Source organism: Aulonocara sp. 'chitande type north' Nkhata Bay, linkage group LG11 (assembly GCF_057382095.1).
Source record: "Aulonocara sp. 'chitande type north' Nkhata Bay isolate Kocher_YH1m ecotype deep benthic linkage group LG11, A_spYH_male_GT1.1, whole genome shotgun sequence".
In the NCBI taxonomy this organism is placed as follows: domain Eukaryota; kingdom Metazoa; phylum Chordata; class Actinopteri; order Cichliformes; family Cichlidae; genus Aulonocara; species Aulonocara sp. 'chitande type north' Nkhata Bay.
The window spans coordinates 14,781,794-14,805,344 of NC_141354.1; the positions used below are offsets into that span (position 1 = coordinate 14,781,794).

The window sequence follows — 23,551 nt, forward strand, 5'->3', positions numbered from 1 at the left end:
GGACAGGTTGCCAGTCTGTCGCAGGGCCAACACACAGGGACAGACAACCATTGGCATTCACATTCACTCGCACATTCACACCTATGGGCAATTTTGATTAACCAATTAACCTATCCCCCACAAGCTGCATGTCTTTGGACTGTGGGAGGAAACCGGAGTACCCGGGGAAAACCCACGCAAACACGGGGAGAACATGCAAACTCCACACAGAAAGACCCCGGCCTGATGGTTGAATTGAACTCAGGACCTTCTTGCTGTGCGGCAACAGTGCTAACCACCGTGCTTATACATATTTATCATATTAAATAGGTCAAATAAAAGGGTTTGTTTATGGGACTAGTCAATTTATTATTTTTTCTATTCTACTGTATAATAACACGCCTCTCATATTGTATTATGTTGGTCTGTTGCTTTCACAACACGATTTAAGCTGTCAACAATTTTGAGAAACGTCGCTAACAAACAGAGCATGACAAAAGCACATATAGCATATCCTAGATATATTACAGGTATATTACAAAGACACTCTTGACATGTCATGTGAAAAGAGAAGCAAAATCCTTATGTTTATTACACAAAATGAACAGCAAAGGCATCACTTTCATGATTTACCACTTTGACTCAAAAATACTGTACTACTCAGCTGAGTAATGTCCTGATATGTGACCATTCAGAATTAGGAAAAGTAGAGAAAAAGGCTGTTCTACGTCTTTCATATGCATTGTTAGCCATGTTATGCAATTAAGCAGGAGCTCAAGAATTAGTTTTGACAGAAACTCTAGAAAACATCAGAAGTGGATGGACAAAAGAAATGTAATTACAAACAATGCATTTAATTAAAAAAAAAAAAAGAGGAAATGTTGAATAAATCAGCCTTTGGTACCAAGTTATAAAAAAAAACTCACATTTAACCTGTTGATATCAAGTAAATGTTCTTTTTGCTTAGTAAAGAAAAATTAAAACCACAAGCAATGTGTTTTAGTCACAGGCAAGGTACAATCCAGGCATGTACTGAAGATAGTGATCAAGAAGGCAGAAAACTGACACTTTTGTTTGGGAGAAAGTAATGCTAAAAGAAAATCCACCATCTTTATCTCTGAAGTCAACATGATGCTACATGTTGTATATGTAATATCACACTTTGTGCTAAAAAAGCACATAAACACGATGCACGCAAAATACAAAATAAAGTACATTGTAAACACATTCTTTTGAATTTTACTTAGTTTAACCACTTTATCATGAATCAACATCACTTTCAATGTGTAAATACAGTTTATATATCAGAGTGAGAAGTGAAGTGTCTGTTGTTGATGGATTAGCAAGGCTACACTAGTCAAAGCTAGAATCCAGACCTGAGCAGAGATTATCCTTTCAGATGGTTAATATAAATAAATGACACGCCGGCTGTGTTATTCCTTGGAAGGTGATGTATTCAACGTCGGATGTAAGGTATGATTCCTAGCAGATTAATCAAAGCGTACTGCTGAATTACTGAAGCTGCTTCAGACACTTTCTTACCTTTCTTGGTCAATTAGGCTCCACTGGATACCATACATTCTAAGAGTTCGCTGATGAACTCACAACTAAAGCACTTCTTAGTCTGGAGTAGCTAAGAGGCAGTCCGGATTTTTATATACAACAGTAAAAAGCAAAGGTTCAAAATTCAGAGGTTATTATTCAAGGCTTCTGGTTGGTTCGGTCACACAGTGAAGATCAAATGATGATAGTCTCAATGTGAAAGGCATGTGAGTATGTAAAAGAAGAGGAGAGCTTCTGAAGGGGAATGGATGGAGGCACAACAGGAGTGGTAGAGGGAGAGGACGAGGTGGAGGAGGACGAAGTGGGGGAGCGGCTGGCCCATCGCGAGGGGAGACGACGGTTGGCTGGGCGGGCAGGTCTTGAAAAGCTCTTGTGGGTGGAGGAAGGCTCTTCATTTTCCTGAGAGGAAAAAAATGAATTAACATTTAGGATCATCACACCGTCCTGTCTTCAATCAAATTCACACACTTAGATACTTTACATTCTGTCATGTGTTCCATTAGTTGTCTTCTTGACCCTAGGGAAAACAACAGGCACATTTCAAACAGGAACACTAAAATAAAGCATTTTTATGTGGAAAAAGTCACACATGGTGGTCGAGGGGAAAGTGAAACTGAATATCTTACATATGCTGCAGTTGAACCGATTTAAAAGCACTTCAGAATGATCTTGGGTAGTGCTCCTCAGTTGTGCCTCCAATTACGTTCTTTTCACGAGGTCAAATAAAACTGGCTGATAATTACTTGCACAATTTCTTAAACATTTGCATGACTTGAAAGAAGCATAATCACTTCAGCTCACTCCACTCTGCAATCTGCCAAGGGCATTTAGTCAGCTGGTTTCTTGCAGATACTTCTGTAATTTCAACACAAAGGCCAGAAAAACACTTCCACTATAGAACCATTGAAAGATGAAAGACAAGCCAGTGAGGGTGAGCAGACCTCCCTTTTTTAAACTTTATATACCACACTGCCAGTTCCTTTTGTTAAGAGCCTTTAAGCAATGGAATGGCCCAGATGCCCAGATTATAATGGAGGCTTTGGCCTGCCTCTGTCTCTTAGCACATACCAGAAATAAACAACATTCCCACTGGAGCTGTCCTCAGTCAAGGGTAATTGCCTAGTGTTTCATAATGGAACAGAACAAAATGTACAACTTCCTGGTCCATCCAACTGGCCCCAAAAATATAGTGTTACTTAAATAGATTTTGTTCAAACTTAAATACATAGTTGCAGACTTTCTTCAAGTGAACTCTCTTTATATTAACATCTTCATTGTGAAGATCTGCTGAATGAAAAAAGCATTTCCATTAATACAAGTGTGCATAATTCTGTCAAGCTCCACCCACCTGCACTACAAGCTGTATCTCTTTCACACCACTGGCACTGTGGCTGCTTAGCTGTGCATGACTGGGGTGCATGACTGGGGCACTCTGTGTGTGTCTCAAAGTAAGAGGTAAAGGCAGAGGGTTCACATTCAGCATGTCCAGTTCTGTGGCGTTCTTCTCATGTGCAGCACTGAAGAATGGGTTAGAGTTAGAATGCATCTCGTTCTGTTGGTTCAGTTGTGCCCGAGCTGCACTTTCATAATTTTTTAGAATTCTTTCAACTGCTCCATAGTTGGACCTGGATCCCTCAGGCCTCGGGTATGCAGCAAGAGTGAGGGGTTTCCACGGATGGTCATTCATTATTCGAAGCCCAGGCCTGGAGGAGTCAGACTGGCAGGAAGACCCTGAAACATGTCTTGGCTGTGCCGTCTGTCTTTGTTTGTTCTCAGCAGACAGCTGCTGGAGTGAAACAGCAGCTCTGACTGACTGAGCCTTTGCTCCATGGGGATTCTCTTTCTTAGAGCTGGAATCATCCACAGGCTGAGCTGGCTGAGTACTTGCAGGCAAGACCGGTTCAGAAAAAAGACCCTCTGTTGCTCCTCTGTGTTGTGTTTTCTTCGAAGGACTGCTTGCTGTTCGAACTTTGTGCTTGACCTCACAATGGTGTGCAGGATTATGAGAGGGTACTGATGCTTCCCTAAGAACAGCCTGTGGTGGAACAGTTGAAAATACAGAAAGAGGTTCTTGCTTTATAATAGCCTCCTCTGGTTTAGTGGTGCATCTTACTGATCTTGGTTGGACCTCAGGGTTCTGTATTGCAGACTCTGAGACAGTTGCTTCAGGATGCACACCCATGATGCTAGAGGTTGCATCAGTAAAATGTGGCTCAAACTTAGTCTCTTTGGAAGGTAAAACATCAGATTCTGTATGGACCGGTTGGAAACCCACTGAGCTGGTATTCGTTGCATTAAGACTGTCTTCTCCATCGACCCCACGGCCCATCTCTGCCTGAAATAAAGTTCGGTTGAACTCAGCTGTTTTTTGTTCCAGCATTATGTTTCTTCTGGATCCCTGAAGGTTGGGGCTGACAGGTGAGGACAGGAGCAACTCTACAGGTAATTCTCTGACAGTTGGAGGTGTTTGTGCCTCAGCACCTTTTAAATTTCCAACACCTGGACAGTAATCTGAACACAGATCTTTCCTGGCAGTCCGTATGTTGGATTCAGAGAAGCTTTTCTGCACAGATCCATATGTGGACAACTTACTGTTAGTGAACTTGCTTGTATCACAGGACCAGCGGTTATGGCAACAGGCCATATTACAGTTAGAGTTAGCAGGCACCGAGCACGATGCTACCACACCATCTACAAAAACTTTTCCTTCATTTTCTTGTAGCATAGCCCCAAACTTCCTGACAATGGATGGGCTGCTACACTTTCTGTCCACTAAAGCGCAGGGACTATGGCACTTCTTCACAGTTGATATTGGAGATTCTGGGATGTGCAGTTCTGTGTCTGGATGGGTGGGAGTGCTCAGATTCCAGGAGGAGGTCCGAGGAGGGATGGGTGGGGCTGCTGTATCCATTTCAGAGTGCACTCCATGGCTTGTCTGTGTGTTTGTGTAGCCATCTGGATCGGTGTTATTTGTTGTCCAGGATTCACTCAGCCCTTTTTTTACTTGCCAGGTGTTACCTGGAGACAAAGTGATCCAATTTTCCCTCTCCAAGGCCAGGAGATCATCGTAGATCTGGCTGAGGTCACAAGGAGCTTCATCCACATCTAGGCGCGTTTCGTTATGGCCAAAGAGTATGTCACTTTCCTGAGATGGGCACAGAGATTCAGATCGATTCCTGAAAGCAAACAAAGTGTAAACTGAGTCCAGTATCTTTCTACAAAATCAATCTAGACAATTTACATCTGAAGTTTGAAGAGAAATGTCATGTATTTACACTTTGAAATAAAAAACACATGGCATTGACACTATGTACATGGTGAGCTTCAGCAGACACAGATTATCCTACTCCTATGCTGGTGCCAGAGAGTTAACATAAAAACAGGGATCTACCTCTTATCTCCGTTCTTCTTTCTGATCTCATCCTGGTAACTACAAAGCTCCTCACTTACACGGGCAATCTCTTTGAGAGCCTGAAACAGACAAACGTTGCAGAAAGAAAGACAATGAGACAAGATGAATATTGTGTAATGCCAGAGTATTTTATCACTAAAACCTAGAGCTGGTGGTATGTCACATAAAGAGGATTATCTGCAAAAGGTCACCAAGTGATGACTAAAATACAAGTACAGGGCAGAGTAAGGGTATACTGTTTAACACCACCAGTGATAAATATAATGTAATATATCTAGTGTTAGAGTTAATAGCAAATTAAAAAATAGATAAAACCCTCACAGCATTAAGAGCAATCGTATTTGTCTTCTTGTCACTGCCGTCGCTCAGGCCTCTTTCCTCATTGCCTTTACAAACATTTTCCTTTTTAACTCCACATTCTGGGGCTCCGTGATAATCAGCATCAAGCTCTGCTGTATCCACATCTTCCTTATTATCACTGACTGAGCTTTGCTGCCAAGTCCCTGCAGATTTCAATACATCCACAAGCTTAGGTTGTGAATACTGGCTCCGAGCGAACTCATTACCAACAATAAAATCACACAGACTGTCTTTCTGGAAGCAGGTGGAGTGGTGACTGTTTTTGTTACCGCAACCACCATCAACACTGATGCTTCTGTTGTGATAAAGTCCAGGTAAAGATGGATGTCTGTTTGGTTCTGACTGACTGCTGCTGCTGAGTAGCTCCGAGTGGGAGTTATCGCTGAGAAGACTCGACCCTGTGCTGGTGGAGCGGATGCTGAGTCTATGCACAGCATCACTGTGAACATCCGGTCTGCCACTGTCCAGTCCAGGGCCTGCTCGCTTGGTTCTCACCTCACAGTACAGCTAGAGATGGGAAGAGGAAATAGAGGTCAGAATTTACACAGCTATGTTGACAGACTTTCAGGTTTCTAATAGTGAAGGAAATGCAATATTGTTATTAATCTAGGCAAATATATCATTTGGAATGAAAATATTTTTGAAAAATAATATCTGTAATAACATTTTTTTTATCCAGTGATATTATTAATTTAGTGACAAGAATGCATCTTTTAACAGACTAGTGTGCTACAGCATACTCCAACCTCAACCTTTGGATGAGATTAAATATAACAGATAAAACAGTTCATGAAAGGCTCAAGCAGTGCGAAGCCTATAAATGGCACCATATGATTATACAGTAAAATTCTGGATCCACTGCTTATGCATAATGATAACTTCACGTTAAATGATGAGAAGTCAGGCAAGATAGCTAATGAACATTTTTAGACCACGGCAGACTAAAGAAAATAACATTCAAAGACTTCTCTTAAATAACAGTGGATAACCTTTGGCCTCCTACCATGGAAATCTTAAAATAGTAAGCAATTCATGCCGACTAGGCTCCCTTCCCATCATGCAATGTCTAGATGGGACTACTGCGCTTTAGCCTTCTTTATTCCTCTGTTGTTTTCCTCTCTAATTTTCTGGTCTCAAGGGGGCAAATTAGAGCCACATGTTCTTTTCATAGCAAATTGTTCCAGTGCTTTTGCTCTGTCCAACTACTTGGGTATAAAACACTAATCTGCTTTTCTGGGCATGTCAGATTTCAATCCACTTGTTTAATTTCTCAACTTTATGAAACTACATAAAAACAAAACAACATTTAAACAAAAATAAAAATGTGTATAGTGCAAAATAGCAGGATGGTAAACAGCTAGTAATGTCTAGTCTATTGTTTCAATTCAGCAGCCTGATTGATGTAGGGGCAAAAACTGTTTAACAGGAGCGTGACCCTTGAGCGAATGGTCCTGTACCTTTTTCCCTGACTGCATAAGTGAAAACAGACTGCACAAAAGATGAGTGGGATCATTTGCAATGCCCAGACTTCTGCAGATGCAGTGCTTGTTGTAGATGTCCAATAGTGTTAGAAGTAAGGCACCAATGACCTTTTCTGCTGTTCTCACATAAACAGGTATACTTCTACACATTAAAGATCAAGGATTTCCTAAACTTGTGTTCAATTAGTCAATTTGCACTTTAGAAAAGTGTGAATAACTTCACACCAAGGTGGGACCAATTGCACCATATCAGCACATTCTATTATCCAAATATAAATAAGAAACCAGTAATTTTTCTGACTGCTGCAGACTTGTCTAACATAGATGTTTACATATGGAGGAGTTCATTACTGCAGCACACCAGGTCACTGACAGTCCTAATCACTGCCTCTCGCCTGTCTCAGAGTCCAGAGGACTAACAGAGCGCTCTAATTCTTCCAATGCCTTTCTTTCCTCAAACTCCGTTGTAATGATCGGGGAGGATGTTTTCACACAGTTGATGGTGAACAGGATGTGAAGGAGGGAAGTGTTACACACTGTAGCAGCTATATGAAGCCATACATCATATAATTTCCTGTTATGGATGGACAATTAAAAGTGGCTAAGTTAACTACTACTCAACAACTACTATACAACGTTTGTAATTTTTGCATACTTGGTGGGATGTTTCACTTTTTCTGTGATAAGCTTTTGTTGTTGTGTTTACTGTTATATAAACGTGCTGCAAAACAAAATTTCCCTGACTGTGACTGTAAAGACAACTTTCACCTTTAACCACAAATCTAATGAAATGTAGACATACCTTCACACTAAGAGCATCTTACCTCTTCTATTTTCTTCTGCATATCCTTCAGCTGGCTCTCCCACTCCCTTCTCTCCACGTCAAACCTTTCCAGCAGCTCAGCTTTCTCTCTCAACCAGTCCCTCTCGCTGTGCTCTACGCGGCTGCGCAGGTCCATAGCCGTAGAATATGTATCTGCCAGGATCCTCTGCTGCTCTTCCCTCTCCCTGCAGGTCGTCAATGTCTCACCGTGCTGTTCTCGAGTGCACCGTGAAGCTGAAGAGCAAGGTCCTGCTGCTGACTGGACCCCTCCACGTACCAATCCAGCAGCCTCTCTACCCTCCAACTGAAAGAACCAGACAGGGAGTGCACAGTTTGCAGAGGAGGAGAAAAAAAGTTAGAAGGGAGATAGAAAGAAAAAGAGTGGGAGAGACATTGTAGAAAACAGTCGTGATAAAGGATAAATTGCAATTGGAGAACCAGAGGATGAAAGCCAGATGACAAGACATGAAGGCAGGAGTAGGAGAAAATGTTAAATGTGGAATTAAGAGAATGAAGGAGGGGCAGGAAGAGAAGGTGGAGGAAGTGGGGGAATAATACACCATGGGGATAAGTGTGAGTGGGTTCACAAGTAGGAAGAGAGAGAAAGACAAAAAAACTGAATACTGAAAATATCCTGTAAGAACCCACACACAGGTTCATAGGTTCAGGGTTCAACTTTCTTTTCTATGGTACTTAACAAGCACAGGATACAGTGCAGGATATGGCATTTTCACACACAGGAAAATATGTCTGCAGATGTGACCTCAGTCAAATGACAGTCTGGTAATCCAGTTATTTGTGTTAAGATGGTTTTTTAACACAAATAAGAATACAACCATGATTCCTTTCAATGCAAATAGCATTGAAAACATTACTAATATGCCAATCTTATTGGATTCAATTTGAATTTTCTGTTTTAATTAAATAAAGGTCCTTTTTAAATAAGATAGGATGGGCATTTCCCCTGGGATTTTCCCTGTTGAACAGCCAAACATGGACACTGAAAGTATGTTATCGAATTACTGAGTATGAAAAGAAATCTCACAAAACTATGAACTGTAAGAGAAAAGGATAGAAAGAGAAAACTGACTTAGCCTGAAAATAACAAACACTAGAGCACTGGTGGCCTCAGTTTAATATAGCAGTTTTGGGGAAAACCCATCTGATGTAGAGAATGTGTTTTTTTACAGAACTAAGGACAGGGGGGTGTTTCAGTACACAGATCTGTGCATTCCGTGGCAAATGTGCATTTTTGTTGCTAGTAAAAAAAAAAAAAGAAAAAAAAAGGCTTTGGTGCTGGAAAGAGCCCAGGACAACGCCTGTGCATACAGTATATTAGTGTGCCTGGGTGTGTGTGCATGTGCGTGTGTGAGTTTGTATGTAGTGTTTGTTAGAAAGAGGGAGATAATGCATAAGCTTGCACAAATGCGTTATTTCAGTGTCCATCCGCAGACACAAACCAAAAACCTCGGTCATGGTGTTATTTTTGCCTGTGGCCTGGGATCAACAAATTATGGAGTAGGAAAACAAGTCAACACAATCTGCCTGTAGCTCTTTTCAAAATTCTCCACAATTAGAGATGGATGATGATGGGTGCTGTCCACACTCTATTTAAACATCTACATGTAAACAAGTTGTGAAAATAAAGAAATAACATGCTTGGAGTCACAATAAAGAGCCAAGCAAAGTTTTCAATGATTGACAAAGGAAGTCAAACTGTCTTATAAAGGAAATACTGCAGGAACATGTAAACAGAGACGCAGATTACCAGCATTTCTTCCAGCACAAGGAAACATACTCATTCACATCCTTAAATTCAGTTTTGATACACAACCTCCAACTACTCTTGGCCACCCTGATAGTCACTGTATGGCACACAGGGTATATAAAGGTAACTGTGTCACCAGGGTGACCCACTATAAATAGCGAACACACAGCTTGTACAATGTTACATTCCAAGGGGAGGCGGGGAGCTGGGGTAAAGGGAGAAGGGAGCGTTGGCTGCTAAAGCAGAATGAGATGTCTCCTAGCTGCCAGCAGCATTCATAAATCAGTGGCATGCAGGGAAATATGCCTGGAAATATCGGGGCTAAGACCTCTGCCTGGGACCCTGGATGCTTCTTTGGTATCTGGAAACAACATATAGCAGTTACAAAATACAAAAGCCCACCAAAGAAAATGATGTGCCTTTAATATATGAATATATGAGCACAAACATACAACTGCTGATAAAATACTGCAGCCTTTTATTTGACTCACTTTGGCTTGAAGCCCATAATCTCTGGTACAGCAATTAATCTACAAAACATATCAGTGAAGCCAAACTTTAAAAAAACGACTCATATGGCTAAATCTCGCAGCTTCTTTATGATTCACCACCTACAAAACGACCAAAAGAGAATAAATTAAAGTCTGATACTGCTTTCAAAAGGTCTCCTTAAACTGCACTAATAAATAAACAGCATCTAGCTGTTCAGCTAGCAGGATACTGTACTAAAGAGCTCAGTTGATACCACTTTAACTTTATGACTCAGTCGAATGCATTTAACGGCAGTTTTTAAAACATACATGCACAGAGTGACATGTATAAATATTCTTCATTTCATTACTATTATAGATTGTCATCAACGTGATCAAAGGTCACATTCAAAGCGCCCTAGCGATTTCTGGCCATCATAGTACACCATGTGTTTGCTTTGTCTCACTAAAAAAAACTGATACTTCTGCTTCTGGCACAGTGAAACCAACATGTTGAAAATGACAGAGGAGTTTGTCACCCATGCTGAAATTGTTCACATATCACTTCAAAGTGAAATGAAGCTGCACCCAGTTCGTGCGGCTGACTTCCACTCATTGATTTGCATTCATTCTTGTCAACCTTTATGAGGTGTTTCACAGACAACGAACATTTGTTTAGTTCAGTAGTTCACACAGAATTGAAAAGAGTGAAACAAACAATAGACCCCCACCCCAATTTGATATGCAAGGTAATTACAAGTCTGCAAGTCAGTTAGTAGAGTTCTCTGCTGTAAATAGTTTGGATTTGGATCTTTAAGAGCGGCCTTATTTTTACTCTTGGTAAACAGTTTATGCTTTTGTGCCCAAAAACCTAAACTGTGGCAGGATGTGGCATCAAGACAAACAACTACAATGGAGTAAATCTTACTCAGCATGTCACATTTCACTTTTGTCTGTTTGTGCAATCCATACAGAAAACTGTGAGTGTGCATGAGAGGCAACATTCTAAATACTCTCATTTGACACAAACACAAAACACTATGGCACAAACTCCTATGAGGCCTTTGCAAACATATACCAAGGACAGACACTGACAGACACCTGTGCCAAAAAAAAAAAGCTCTCAGGTGGCAGGTAACAGTCTCTAATACAGTACATTTACAGCATCTTGGTGAAAACATCAGTGTGTGTTTCTCTGGTATCATGGTATGCTCTGCAGAAACTGAATTGTCTTTCTCACACTGGTTCACTGAGCTTTACGGACACAAAGCAGAACAGTAAATGTCCGTTTTTATTTGGCTATTTTTCAGCCACACTGTGAAAAGGCCCTGGGGGACAAAGAGAAGAGCTGAGAAGTCACAGTCTGCTCTCTACTCACATACAGAAAAGCTACATTATGATAGTTAAACCAATGTGTGTGATCTGACAAATCCCTGGAACTTAGTTTAATTCTAGTGTTATTACTTCTCAGCAGTATCATTGCAGCAACCCCTTAATTTCTATCACCATGTTATAGAATTTAGGAGATTCATGACTTCACTCAGAAGGAGATCAATCAGTTTAAAGTCTGTGATAGGAATGATATGGGGCTCATCTAGCAGATAAAGCTGCTGCCATCACAACATCACAGAGAAACTACAGCTCCAACGAGCAAAGAGACATGCAAAGCAGTCAGCGTGCAGTTAAGTCTTAATATTAACAGAGTATCCTTTCTTTTGATCTACAAAGGAAGAACAAGTCTCATAAGATTTAGGCATTAAAGCAGCCAAATAAATCCATTTTCTGATATAACCAGAAAAAAATGCTAAATCCCTAAAGCCACACTGCTTTGAAGAATAGCTGTGAATGGTCATTCAAGTGATCCATACAGTGCCCAACACAGCATGGCACTGGTATGCAAACTTAACTTCAAGTAGTTTCTGTCCTTTTTCACCACGTTTAACAATAGCTATCCATTGCCAAAACAGGCTAATGTTTCATTTTCCCAGAGCCAGCAGTTGAAAGCCAAGTTTGGTGTTGGTTTCTGGCTCGGTGGGAAAACTAAGTTTGTCTCCTCCATGCAAATCTTTTGTCGGAGCTGAGGCTTGAGTTGGACAGAAGCCACTGTGACTTATCACCCTGCCATATTGGCAGCAAGTCCAATTTACACCACAATGAATGCCAGCCATGCGCAAACACAAGAAAATATGCAATTATTAAAATAAGATGTGTCTGTGTGTGTACATATATATTAAAAATAAAGTCACCATCATCCCTCACTTACCTGTGCAATCCTGCATTTAAGTTCAGCTTTCTCCAGCTCCCATGCACATCTGTCTCTGGTATACTGCAACTGAAGCTCTGTTCTCTTCTCTTCTTCTCTCTTCACCTCCACCTGCACTTCTTCTAAAACCGTCTTCAGGTCCAACAGAATCCTCCTGTTCTCCCCTCCCTGCAGGAAACCAATTTTTTTCCTTTACAATCACAGAAGAACTCAGAAGAGGACGGATGTTTGATAATAGACAGCTGGTTACACAAACAAAAGATTAAACGTTCAATTTCACTCCAAAGAATAATCTAAGAACATTAAACATTAAATACACCAATTTATAGTTGTGTGCTACTGACAAAATATTTATATTTTAGTATAGCTGACAGACGAGTGGTAATGTTCTCAATTACTTGTATGTCAGCCACTTCTCTCAACAATGACTCCTTCTGGCGCATCCATTCTTCTTTGTCATGTATGTGTCGCTTTTTTAGATCCTCAAATTTCTTTTTTAGCCGTGTATGCTGGGCTTCCCGCTGCTGCTGCTGCTGCTGGGGTTCTGGACCTGGCCACATTTGCCCCCTGTGAATCTCAAGCTGGGACCCCGCTTCACCCTCTACACCTGCGGGGGAAGCACCGAGCTGCGTGTCGTAGATCTGACTGAAGACCGTGGGTGGGGAAGAGATCCTCCTCAACGGGTTGCGATTTTTTCCCTTGCCTCTGTCTGTCTTCTCCATCCTGGAGCACGGGACAAACTCCCATCCCTGAGAAGGGACGTATCCCCCGCCAGCACCGCCCCCACTGTGCAGCCCCGCGCCGTTCACAAAAGCGCTCCACATTTCTTAAGTGCATTAAAAGAACACATTAAAACAATAACCTGACTGGATCGATTGTTAGAGTACTATCACAAAGCAAATCTTTAAGTAGATCCATCGATTCTCCGTATGGGATACGTAGGAAACATTTTTCAAATAGTTCGGCATGCTTTCTCGTAAACTCCAGCTGCTTTTCAAGTGGTGACCAGTGGCAGAAAAAGTTATCCAAAGCCGATCAAATCCCACGTCGGCCAAACAGCAGCGCTCGGGTGAGCAGTCACAGCAGCGCTCACGCAGGACGCTCGAGTCCCTTCCATATCTTCACTGGGGTGAAGTTAAGCCCTCATTCTGCAGCAAATCCCTACGGTATTTTCTCTCGCTCTCTCTTTTAAATAAATTGCAGGTTTTCTGCTGTGTCCTAAACCTGCGCTGTTTTTAATTTCACATGTTTAAAAAAATAAAAATAAAAAAATACATCCCGGGACGCTCAGCTCCGTGCCGCGTCTCTGCCCCACACACAGAGACGTTGTAGGCGACAATCCAGAGCAAGCAATGACAAGACACCCAGTAACCACTCTGAGGCGAATGGGAGAAGCTCCCAAAAATATATCGTGGAGTGCACTGATGTAAGAGCTGCGGAGTATTTTTACCCCCTGTAACCATGAGTTTATACCCTTAAAGCCAAATAGCTGAACGGCGCCTGCAGGGGTATTAAGGAGTAAAAGAGATGCTCTAATCTACACCGGGCTCCTCTAATTACGTCGCAAGAGGTGCCACCGTGTGTTGTACCCATGGCAACAAATCACCTCACTGTTAGCTAAAAACAGCTAATCTTTACTCTTTAGAAACGGCGCACATTTTTTCTTTCTTTCTTTTTTTTGAAACTTTTTTTGTTGTTAGCGTAATACTAACACACGGTATCTCAAACTCCTGCAAAAGAAACTTACCTCCCCAGTAAACAAAGCCTGCCATCTCTTCTCTCTTAGCCATTTCTCATCCGCTGTCTTAGCATGAGAGGGGGTGACTATCACGAGGAAAGCGACGAAGGGTGTGTTTGTATTCATCCTCAGAGCCACCACTGTGACTCTAGCCTTGTCTGTAACTTCAGGCCTGTAAAACGTGGGCTAACTCGTGCTGCTTTTATTATTAACGTTGTAATTAGCAGGCGAAATAACAGTAGCGGCTTACATTTACATGCACTACATAGCGTTTGTGTTAGTATGCTATGTTCACGCGCAAAAATACGAAGCACGTGCAGCTTAACCAAACACTGCGCTCTTACCTGTTTTTCCTCTGATAATCCCGAGTGTTGCAGTGAATGTCCTCATCCCCCAAACATACACATTTCATTTCAGCCAGCAAAATTGGCTGAAGTAACTGGAATGCGGCGGTTCAGTTAAAAAAGATCGGAGAGCGAGAGGCTACCGCTGAATTTATGCTTTCATTAACTGGAATAAAATCCCCCTTTTCTCTCTCTCCCTTTCCCTCAACGTCTCTCCTCCTCTCTCCCTCCACAGCTGGCCCTAATATGTGACGTAAAACATCCCACCGGTGGGATGAAAGCAGTAGACCGGTTCCGCCCCCGTCCTGGTGGTCAGGTCCGCTGGATAAACAGATTCACCAACGGTATGCTTTTGCAGACTCACCCAGAGGCATTTTGTAAGATTCTCAGTGCAACACTAATGCAGGTAAAATGACAGTGCTCCTGTTATGCTTCCCGTGACTGTGTGGATGATCTGTTGTACATTAGGCTGACATTTGGTGGTGACTCAGCACAGCTGCCTAAGAAGAAGAACTTGCAGGAGATGTAGTCCTACAGTATGAGTGTCAGTGTTATTGTGGGAGGGTGCTTGAGTGTGTGTAGGCCTATGTGCATTTTCACAGACTTGACAGAGTATTCATAAAAGATGTGTGTTTATTCCTGTAGTCACATAAATAAGGCACAAACTTTTCCCCTCACAGGTATTTTCAGACAGCTTTTCTTTCTGATTCAAAGAATCATCTTAAACCTAGATTGACCTGTGAAGGGAATTCTATCACAGGTTTTCACAGTAGGAAAAATTGAATGACATACTCACCTAAAACTCCACTGTCGCTTCTAGGTGTGTGGTCTCCAGGGAATGTTGAAAGCAGCTGAACAGATGAGTGGGTCATACTTGGAAAATGAAAAAAACTGTACCTTGTGTGACCTTATGTAATGTGTTCAACATAACAAAAAGTGAAATAAATGAATATGTTTTAAAAAAAGAAGCAATAAAAAATAAACATAATGTGATACAGAAAATGTGCTCTACAGTACAAAGAACAGGGTGAAAAGAAATACCAGTTTAAAAATGGTGGCATAAGACAGTGAGGAAAACAGAACAAGAATGAGGATCAGCAAAATGATGGGCTGAAACATCTGGAGCGATGGGAGTTGAAGGAAAAATGGGAGTGAAGAGAAGAATGATGAGCATTAGAAGAAGAAAAGTGTGGGGGGGAAATGTGACAGTCACTCTTGTTTTTATCAGCTTACAGAAAGTGGCTCCTCTGCCTGTTTGTCGTCCTGCTTGGGGACATCCAGGCGGTCTATGAAGCTCTGCAGCTCTTTCCTGAAGGCTTTCATCTGTGCGTTGATACGATACAGCAGCTCGTGCTCTCTGATCCTGAGGAAGAACAAGTTTGGACTTTCAAAATCAGGTAAATTTGGAGGAGACTACGACAGTGTAGTGATCACACAAAACTGTGATAGTTTTTTCATGTAACAATTACCTGCCACCTTCCTCATCCTCATCCAACCTAGCAAACAGCTCCCCATTGGTGACATATACTCGGGCCTCAGAAATGATAGTGCTGGTGTCAGTGATGAGCCTGTCAATGGTCCGACCCAGCCTCTCCGCCTCGATGCGGATGTCTATCATCTGCTGCCGGTCCTTCAGGCTTCTGGATAAAAAACGACTATCTACAGGTGAGTAAAGAGAGCGCGTCGGGGTGAGGCAGCGGATGTTTCTCACCTCGTCTGAGTCACTCTCTCCTCCAATTGGGCCCTCGCGTTTGCGATGTGGCGGGAGGAGGCGAGGGGAGGAAGCCGAGGCTGAAGGTGTGTCATCGTCCCGCCCTCCGTCACTCTCTGCATCGCTGTCGCGAGGGCTGCCACGGATGCCCAGGTGAGAGGCCAGGTCGTAGCGCTGCATGTTGGAGAGCAACACGCGGTTCTCGTACTGGAGCTGCATAACTTTGCCACTCAGTTCGTTGATCTGCAGACGCGCTGCTTTCAGTTCCTCCTGGAGAGCCTCCACTTTAGCAGGGTCAGCTCCTCCTGGGGTTGAAATAATGCAACAATGGAAAATGGAGCATTAGTTCAAATTAGGGTTGAATGTGCAGCTCCTGGAGGGGTTTTTTTTCACATTTTTTTTCACCTGGTTCACATTTAATAAGCTTAAAAAGAAGAGATGCCTCTTTACTTGCAGTGCAGTTGCTTGACTCCTGCTACAACATCAATGACAGGCATTTAGAATATTAAAAAACATACAAACCTCCTCCGTGTCTTGATCCAGGTTCGTGGGACCCAGCCTTGTATTTAAGTTTATTGAGCTCACTTGTCACCTGAAGAGGAAACTCAGTGTTATCCTGATGTGTGTTTAGCATCAATCAGAGTCATTTACCCAAAAGAAAAACAAGGAAACACTTGCCATCTTATGTTGCTAAAATTAAAAATGTCAAGTACTAGATCTAGTTTGTTGCAATTTTCCTGAAAATTGGTGCTAGAAAGCTGTCAGCATTTTTATTTTTTTAATATTTACATTTTTCGCAGTTACTGCAAAAAAATGTTTGTTTGTTTTTGATGTTGCAGAAATGTTTCAATTTTTTTGTAGATTTTTTTTTTACAAGATATATATACACAGTGGGGCAAAAAAGTATTTAGTCAGCCACCGATTGTGCAAGTTCCCCCACTTAAAATGATGACAGAGGTCAGTAATTTGCACCAGAGGTACACTTCAACTGTGAGAGACAGAATGTGAAAAAAAAAATCCATGAATCCACATGGTAGGATTTGTAAAGAATTTATTCGTAAATCAGGGTGGAAAATAAGTATTTGGTCATCTCAAACAAGGAAAATCTCTGGCTCTCACAGACCTGTAACGTCTTCTGTAAGAAGCTTTTCTGTCCCCCACTCGTTACCTGTATGAATGGCACCTGTTTGAACTCATCATCTGTATAAAAGACACCCGTCCACAGCCTCAAACAGTCAGACTCCAAACTCCGCCATGGCCAAGACCAAAGAGCTTTCGAAGGACACCAGGAAAAGTATTGTAGACCTGCACCAGACTGGGAAGAGTGAATCTACAATAGGCAAGCAGCTTGGTGTGAAAAAATCAACTGTGGGAGCAATCATCAGAAAATGGAAGACATACAAGACCACTGATAATCTCCCTCGATCTGGGGCTCCACGCAAGATCTCATCCCGTGGGGTCAAAATGATCATGAGAACGGTGAGCAAAGATCCCAGAACCACACGGGGGGACCTGGTGAATGACCTGCAGAGAGCTGGGACCAAAGTAACAAAGGTCACCATCAGTAACACACTACAACGGCAGGGAATCAAATCCCGCAGTGCCAGACGTGTTCCGCTGCTGAAGCCAGTGCATGTCCAGGCCCGTCTGAAGTTTGCCAGAGAGCACATGGATGATACAGCAGAGGATTGGGAGAATGTCATGTGGTCAGATGAAACCAAAGTAGAACTTTTTGGTATAAACTCAACTCGTCGTGTTTGGAGGAAGAAGAATACTGAGTTGCATCCCAAGAACACCATACCTACTGTGAAGCATAGGGGTGGAAACATCATGCTATGGGGCTGTTTTTCTGCCAAGGGGACAGGACGACTGATCCGTGTTAAGGACAGAATGAATGGGGCCATGTATCGTGAGATTTTGAGCCAAAACCTCCTTCCATCAGTGAGAACTTTGAAGATGAAACGAGGCTGGGTCTTCCAACATGACAATGATCCAAAACACACCGCCCGGGCAATAAAGGAGTGGCTCCGTAAGAAGCATTTGAAAGTCCTGGAGTGGCCTAGCCAGTCTCCAGACCTCAACCCCATAGAAAACCTGTGGCGGGAGTTGAAAGTCCGTGTTGCTCGGCGACAGCCCCAAAACATCACTGCTCTCGAGAAGATCTGCATGGAGGAATGGGCCAAAATACCAGCTACTGTGTGTGCAAACCTGGTAAAGACCTATAGTAAACGTTTGACCTCTGTTATTGCCAACAAAGGTTATGTTACAAAGTATTGAGTTGTATTTTTGTTATTGACCAAATACTTATTTTCCACCCTGATTTACGAATAAATTCTTTACAAATCCTACCATGTGGATTCATGGATTTTTTTTTCACATTCTGTCTCTCACAGTTGAAGTGTACCTCTGGTGCAAATTACTGACCTCTGTCATCATTTTAGGTGGGGGAACTTGCACAATCGGTGGCTGACTAAATACTTTTTTGCCCCACTGTATATATATATTTTTTACCTTTTTGTTCTCTTCTTCCACATCTGCTAGATTCCTGCGGAGAAGTTCGGCCTCGTCTTCCACCAGCTGAAGCTGCTGCCTGAGCTCTGAGAGAGCCTCACCCTGCTCTCTGCTCTGTTGACCTCCACTGCTAGAGCCATCCACTCCAGCTGCTGCCAGACTAGGGGGTAAAGAGCAGACGAGCAGTGTTAATGAGGACGTCGGGTGCTTTTACTCTTCCAGCTTCTGCATATTCAAACTTGAAATAATTTCAATAACTATCTTTGTCAGAATTTACATATTTAATGTTCCCCAGTCTTTCTTTTCATAACAGCTATCATGTCATTCCACTAAGCTGCCGGTTGACTCATCAGGATTCTGATGAATGAGTGCCAAGTACCTGTCCTCCCTCATGTCATCCAGCTCAGCCTTCAGCCCTCTGTTCTCCACCTCGAGCTCCACAATCTTTCGCCCCAAGATGTTTGCTTCCTCCTCCACAAGGCGTAAACGGAGCTTCAGCTCAGATTCACGAGTGGTGGGAGGCCCTCCAGCCTCACCTTTAGGCAGAGGGCTGTCCACATCCCCATAAAAGGACCGATACTTCTGGAGCTCCTGCTCAAGTCGGTCCTTCTCTTTGTCGATCTTTGCCATCTTTTTCCTCATCAAGATGGCTTCCTCTTTGATGAAAGCTAGCTGGCATTTCAGATCTTCATTTTCTTCCTGTGAACAGATGGAACATTTATTTCATTCAGTAACTTACCAACTTTTGAGATAAATAAAGTACGTCTTAAGTATTTTGCCCATTCTTTAAGTTCTCTGTATTTTAGTCTCATAGACAAACCAGAGACAATACAGTAGCAATATAGCTTCTCTGGTGTTCTCATGACTTTGGTAGCCTGCTTAAAAATTTACACCCAAGATCCAGGTTTGATGTTACTCCATGTTACTTTTACTCACTATGAAATATGACTCTCCAGCCAGTCTATCACATTTATTTTTCATTTGGAGATTTACACAGCAAAAATAACCTCTTTATTAAACATATCAGCCAAAGGTTATACCTTTATAATCTTATAAATTGCTGACTCACCTCTGTTGGGGTCTGTGGAGTCTTTCTGTCTGCTTTCTGCCCGTCCTTACTGCCTTTTCTTTTGAGTGAGAGCTGCGGGGAAACAGTGGTTACATCACCATCAGCGGCAGCTTGGCGTTTTCTTACTGAGGGCAGTGATATCATCCAGATTTATGGAACACTGAACACTCACTAATGGAAAAAGAGGACTGCTTAAACTCGCCCTCCAGAATGTTTCTGGTAAGATATTCAAATTCAAAGCACGCTGCTGTCTGTGCAGTTGTTATTTTAGAGCCTTGAAGAAAAACACCCAAAAACAACTGGTTTGTGAATATAAATATTTCTTACACATCACATCATAAGAAAGACATTTTGTCCTAAATATGTAATTTTACTGCAGGGTAGTAGAGCTGCTGCACTGACAACGAACCTGGCTGTTATATTGCTATAAACCCAGAGTACCCAAAGCAGGTTTTTCTGTTTTTGTTTTGGGATTATTTTACTTACATTTTAGCTCATTTTAATCTGGAGCATTGGAAAACTGTGGAAAAACTCTGAAAGTATATTAAGAATTACTGCCTGATCTGCTCTTGAACCCTGTTCTTCAACCTCACCTTCACATTTTCTCCAGTGATATTCAAATGGCATCTTATAGTCTAACTTTTGGTTCAGGTAACAATTTGCATTGTGTAACTGTCACAGATAGTCAAACAAATGAAGACACACTGGCTTCAGCCTCTCACCTCTTTGGCCTTCTCCATTTCATTTTGCAGGGCCTGTTTGGTGACCTCCACCTCTATCAGCTGCTGCCTAAGCTTCTCATTCTCCTCCTCTGTCTTTGTCCTCTTCTCCTCCACATTTTCCAGCTCATGGTGCAAGCGCACAGACACATCCTTTGCCACCTGGGAGAGGAGTCAAGACAGAATAAAGAAAAAAAGCATATAGGAAATTAAAAAGAGGAGGGAGGTCCAGTCATTGTTTTGATCGTTAATTTAGATGATGATAATGAGGATGATGGGACATCCAAAGACTCACTTTCAGGTCTTGCTCCAGACTTCTAAGCAGCTCGCCATCCACTTGGCCACTTTCTGTGATCCTGAGCCTCTTTCTCTCAGCCTTCTTTAGTCTGTACTGGAGAATCCGACAGTTCTTGTTGGCTCTCTCCAGCTCTCTGCGCATGTCCTGCAGTTGGCATGCGTCTTCTTCATAGAAGGTATCCCGCATCTCATCCATCTCTGCCCGCATCTCCTCGATTTCATTCTAATAAAACGTGGAAATGAAATGCGTGATGAAATAATCGAATCCAGCATCTGTTCGGTAAATTTGACACTTCCATAAATATGTAGTTTTCAGCAGCACTACAGCAGCGGTGATCATGCAGTAAGCGTGCAAATACAACAAGTGCGACTGTTGAACACGCCAAAAGAAAAAAGAAGAAGAATAGAAAAACCATGGCCTATTATTTAAGAAAATTTAAACCCTGGCGTAGAATTGCATTACCTTCAAATCCTCGTTTTCATCCTCCAGTCTCTCCAGCTCTTCATGTAGTTTCTGGTCTGGCTGCGCAGCCACCTGCGAACTGTCGCGCTCGGGGGACAGCTCGGGCTCAGAGCCCGGCGGAGATGCTGATTTCGCCTGCATCTTTGTCCCTTTCTTTCCTAAACTCTTATTCAAGTGAAACTGTATTAGCTCGGACTGCAAGCATCCCTCCTTCCAGAAGCCGGGTCCGCAGCCCACTGTGCCTTTCGAGCTCTTTTTGTTGCTAGTTGCCTCCCCTCCCCTCGGATTTTTGCTCCTCAGTTTGGGGGATTTGGATGCGCAGGGTTGGTCGGAGACAACGCGGTTCTGATCAGCTCTGGAGGACAAGGAAGCGTCTTCTGCTGGTTGGACGGCTCCTCTGTCTGCCGCCGCCGCCGCGGGCCTGCTCTGCGTCGGATTTTCAGCACCAGCAGGCTGGACAGCAGCCGCGCCTCTGGTGGCAGGAGCGCTTCCGGCCTGCCGCTCCCTGCCCGTGGAGACTGGAGAATGACCTCGGCTACTTCTTCCTCCCCCTCCTCCTCCTCCACCCTGTTTTGATGTGATGGGCTTTGACGGGTTGCTGCCCTTCTGCGTAGTTTTAGAAGCAGCGTCTTTTAGCCCAGCCGGAGACGACGATCGCTGCTGCTGCTGCTTCCGGCTGCTATTGTCTGGCTGCCGCGGCGACTCGGCAGATGATGGGTTCATCATGGTGTCAGAGGATCAGCTCATCATCAACAACATCCATCCCCTTTACCAGTATCCTTGTACCTGGGGGACAATTGACTTTTTAGACATAAAAAATAGAGAGGATGTAGGCTGAAGAACGACGCTCTACAGGTCGATCAAATAATTTGCCTCTTGGAGTAAAGCCTGCGGGAAAAAATATATAAAATTTGGGGGGAACTGGCAGAGATTCACCGGGAGGCACCACGGATCACCGTGTATAGGCAAGGCTAATTAGGTTACACCATTGCCAGAGGAAAGCTGCCAGTAGTTGTGTTGTGAGCACCACTGATTAAGCAGTCAGTCATACAGACCCTGTTAGATGAGATGTGTTTGAGATCAGCTGCAGCTCGGCCGGGTAATAAGACAATCCACATTTACATCACACGCACCCAACGGGTGGGAAGTGGGCGAGAGAGAAAAAGAGAGAGATTGCGAGGTTAATGTAACCTATTGTCATTGGCTATTAAACCTTAGACAGCAGCCAGCCAATTAAGCAGCGCTACTTGCTCAGTTGACAAACAGCCGGTTCAGAGTGGCCCCTGATCTGATCCCCGAGCGCCCTGAAAGAAACAAAGGGCGATCCAGCCTCGTGATGGATCACTAAGAACCACTCTCACACTCATCCGGAGATAGCTGTTTCCTGTCAGCCATCATCTTACTCTTCGTTTCCAACATGCCCGCTGACTCATTACTTGAATGGAAGATGAGCGACAAAAGTGTCAGAGGCAATAAAAGAAAAACGCCCTTTTTAAGCTATTACACAGCTGGCATTGTTCATGCTTTTTTCTCTCTTTGTTGCTTCAGTTTTAAATGGACCAGGAATCGACTGGCTGCCTCACAGTCTCCTATTTAGCGCCGAAAAACCAAAGAATACTAAATCAGTCCAAACTGAGGGGAAAAACTGCTCATACGGGCTCATGTATTGCCTGATGTGTCTTCTACAAACAAACAGCAGCAGCAAGTGTAAATCATCCCACCTTGGAGGCCTGCCTGAGAACATAATGTGGAATACAGTCAGACATTTGCCCTTCATACAGGTTATTGTTGCCCACATTCATCTAAAACACGCCTGAGTACTCAAAGAAAAAAGGTATCGCCACGTGGAAATTATGCACTTTCAAATCCATCTCTTACCTTTTCTGGGAATTTTTTTCTTCTTCTTCTTCTTTTTGTCGGATGCTAAAGGGTAGTGATGATGGGGATGCAGAAGAGATGCTGACTCGAGCGCCTCCCGACCACCGAGCAACCTGTTTCAATATTCATCACATTACATCATCGCAGGGAGGGGCCGAACTGCACGGAAACGAAGCTGGGCTCCTCTCATTGGAAGAAGGCAGGAGCCTCAGTCTGTCCTGCTTTCGATGCCTCGCTCTGAATTGTGATTGGACACAGGTTCTCGCAGCATTATATTAACCTGGTATTGAATCATTAATTTTTTTTAGACTGTCTGCACATGCAGGGCGTATGATTGTCTTCTATTTTAAAAGCATATAAGCATCATTTACCCATCATTTATATATATTTTTTGTTATGCAGCATGATGTATATTTGCATATACAGTAAGATACTGTACAGACACTTAAAAACAACATTCCATAAAATAAGCAAATATTCTAATTCAAATGTGTAACATTGTTTGCTTATTAGACTTTTGGTTATACATTAGAAGTCACACTTCCCTCTGTGGCTTTTAAGCGAAATACATATGAGCTCTTAGCTCTGTGGTGTTTAAAACATTAATTACATTGGTAGTTCCCATATGACGTCTTCTTGGCAGCTGTTTTCTTTTTTCCCAAACCGAAGTTGATGCACTAGTCAGACTAGTTAGTGCTTGGA

The 23,551-nt window shown here is 42.8% G+C and overlaps 2 protein-coding genes and 1 long non-coding RNA gene across 5 annotated transcripts; 1 reads left to right on the forward strand and 2 right to left on the reverse strand.

The window, feature by feature from the left end:
* Positions 1 to 541: 541 nt before the first annotated feature.
* mtcl3a (MTCL family member 3a) lies at positions 542 to 14,194 on the reverse strand. Of its 3 annotated transcripts, XM_086310737.1 has the most exons (8): positions 12,518 to 14,194; positions 12,120 to 12,287; positions 7,620 to 7,922; positions 5,276 to 5,821; positions 4,934 to 5,013; positions 2,891 to 4,718; positions 2,024 to 2,059; positions 1,802 to 1,941 (listed from the first exon to the last, which is right to left on the reverse strand). In XM_086310737.1, the coding sequence occupies exons 1-7, from the start codon at positions 12,941 to 12,943 to the stop codon at positions 2,042 to 2,044; spliced, it is 3,369 nt and encodes a 1,122-aa protein (XP_086166863.1). In that variant the 5' UTR covers positions 12,944 to 14,194; the 3' UTR covers positions 1,802 to 1,941; positions 2,024 to 2,041. The 3 variants fall into 3 exon arrangements, with proteins under 3 accessions (XP_086166864.1, XP_086166862.1, XP_086166863.1); XM_086310738.1 differs by lacking the exon at positions 2,024 to 2,059 and having other exon boundaries at positions 542 to 1,941; positions 13,867 to 14,194; XM_086310736.1 differs by lacking the exon at positions 2,024 to 2,059 and having other exon boundaries at positions 542 to 1,941.
* LOC147318671 (uncharacterized) lies at positions 13,596 to 19,158 on the forward strand. The gene is made up of 5 exons (XR_015131478.1): positions 13,596 to 13,967; positions 14,437 to 14,545; positions 15,430 to 15,598; positions 15,702 to 15,866; positions 18,454 to 19,158. It is a non-coding gene; the product is annotated as an uncharacterized LOC147318671 (long non-coding RNA).
* Positions 14,999 to 22,972, reverse strand: mtcl3 (MTCL family member 3). The gene is made up of 11 exons (XM_086310739.1): positions 22,850 to 22,972; positions 20,972 to 21,757; positions 20,507 to 20,731; positions 20,215 to 20,373; positions 19,493 to 19,564; positions 18,803 to 19,122; positions 18,424 to 18,583; positions 16,435 to 16,504; positions 15,671 to 16,217; positions 15,435 to 15,564; positions 14,999 to 15,320 (listed from the first exon to the last, which is right to left on the reverse strand). Exons 2-11 carry the CDS (start codon positions 21,695 to 21,697, stop codon positions 15,210 to 15,212), a joined length of 2,520 nt encoding a protein of 839 aa, XP_086166865.1. The 5' UTR covers positions 21,698 to 21,757; positions 22,850 to 22,972; the 3' UTR covers positions 14,999 to 15,209.
* Between the last annotated feature and the right edge of the window lie 579 nt (positions 22,973 to 23,551).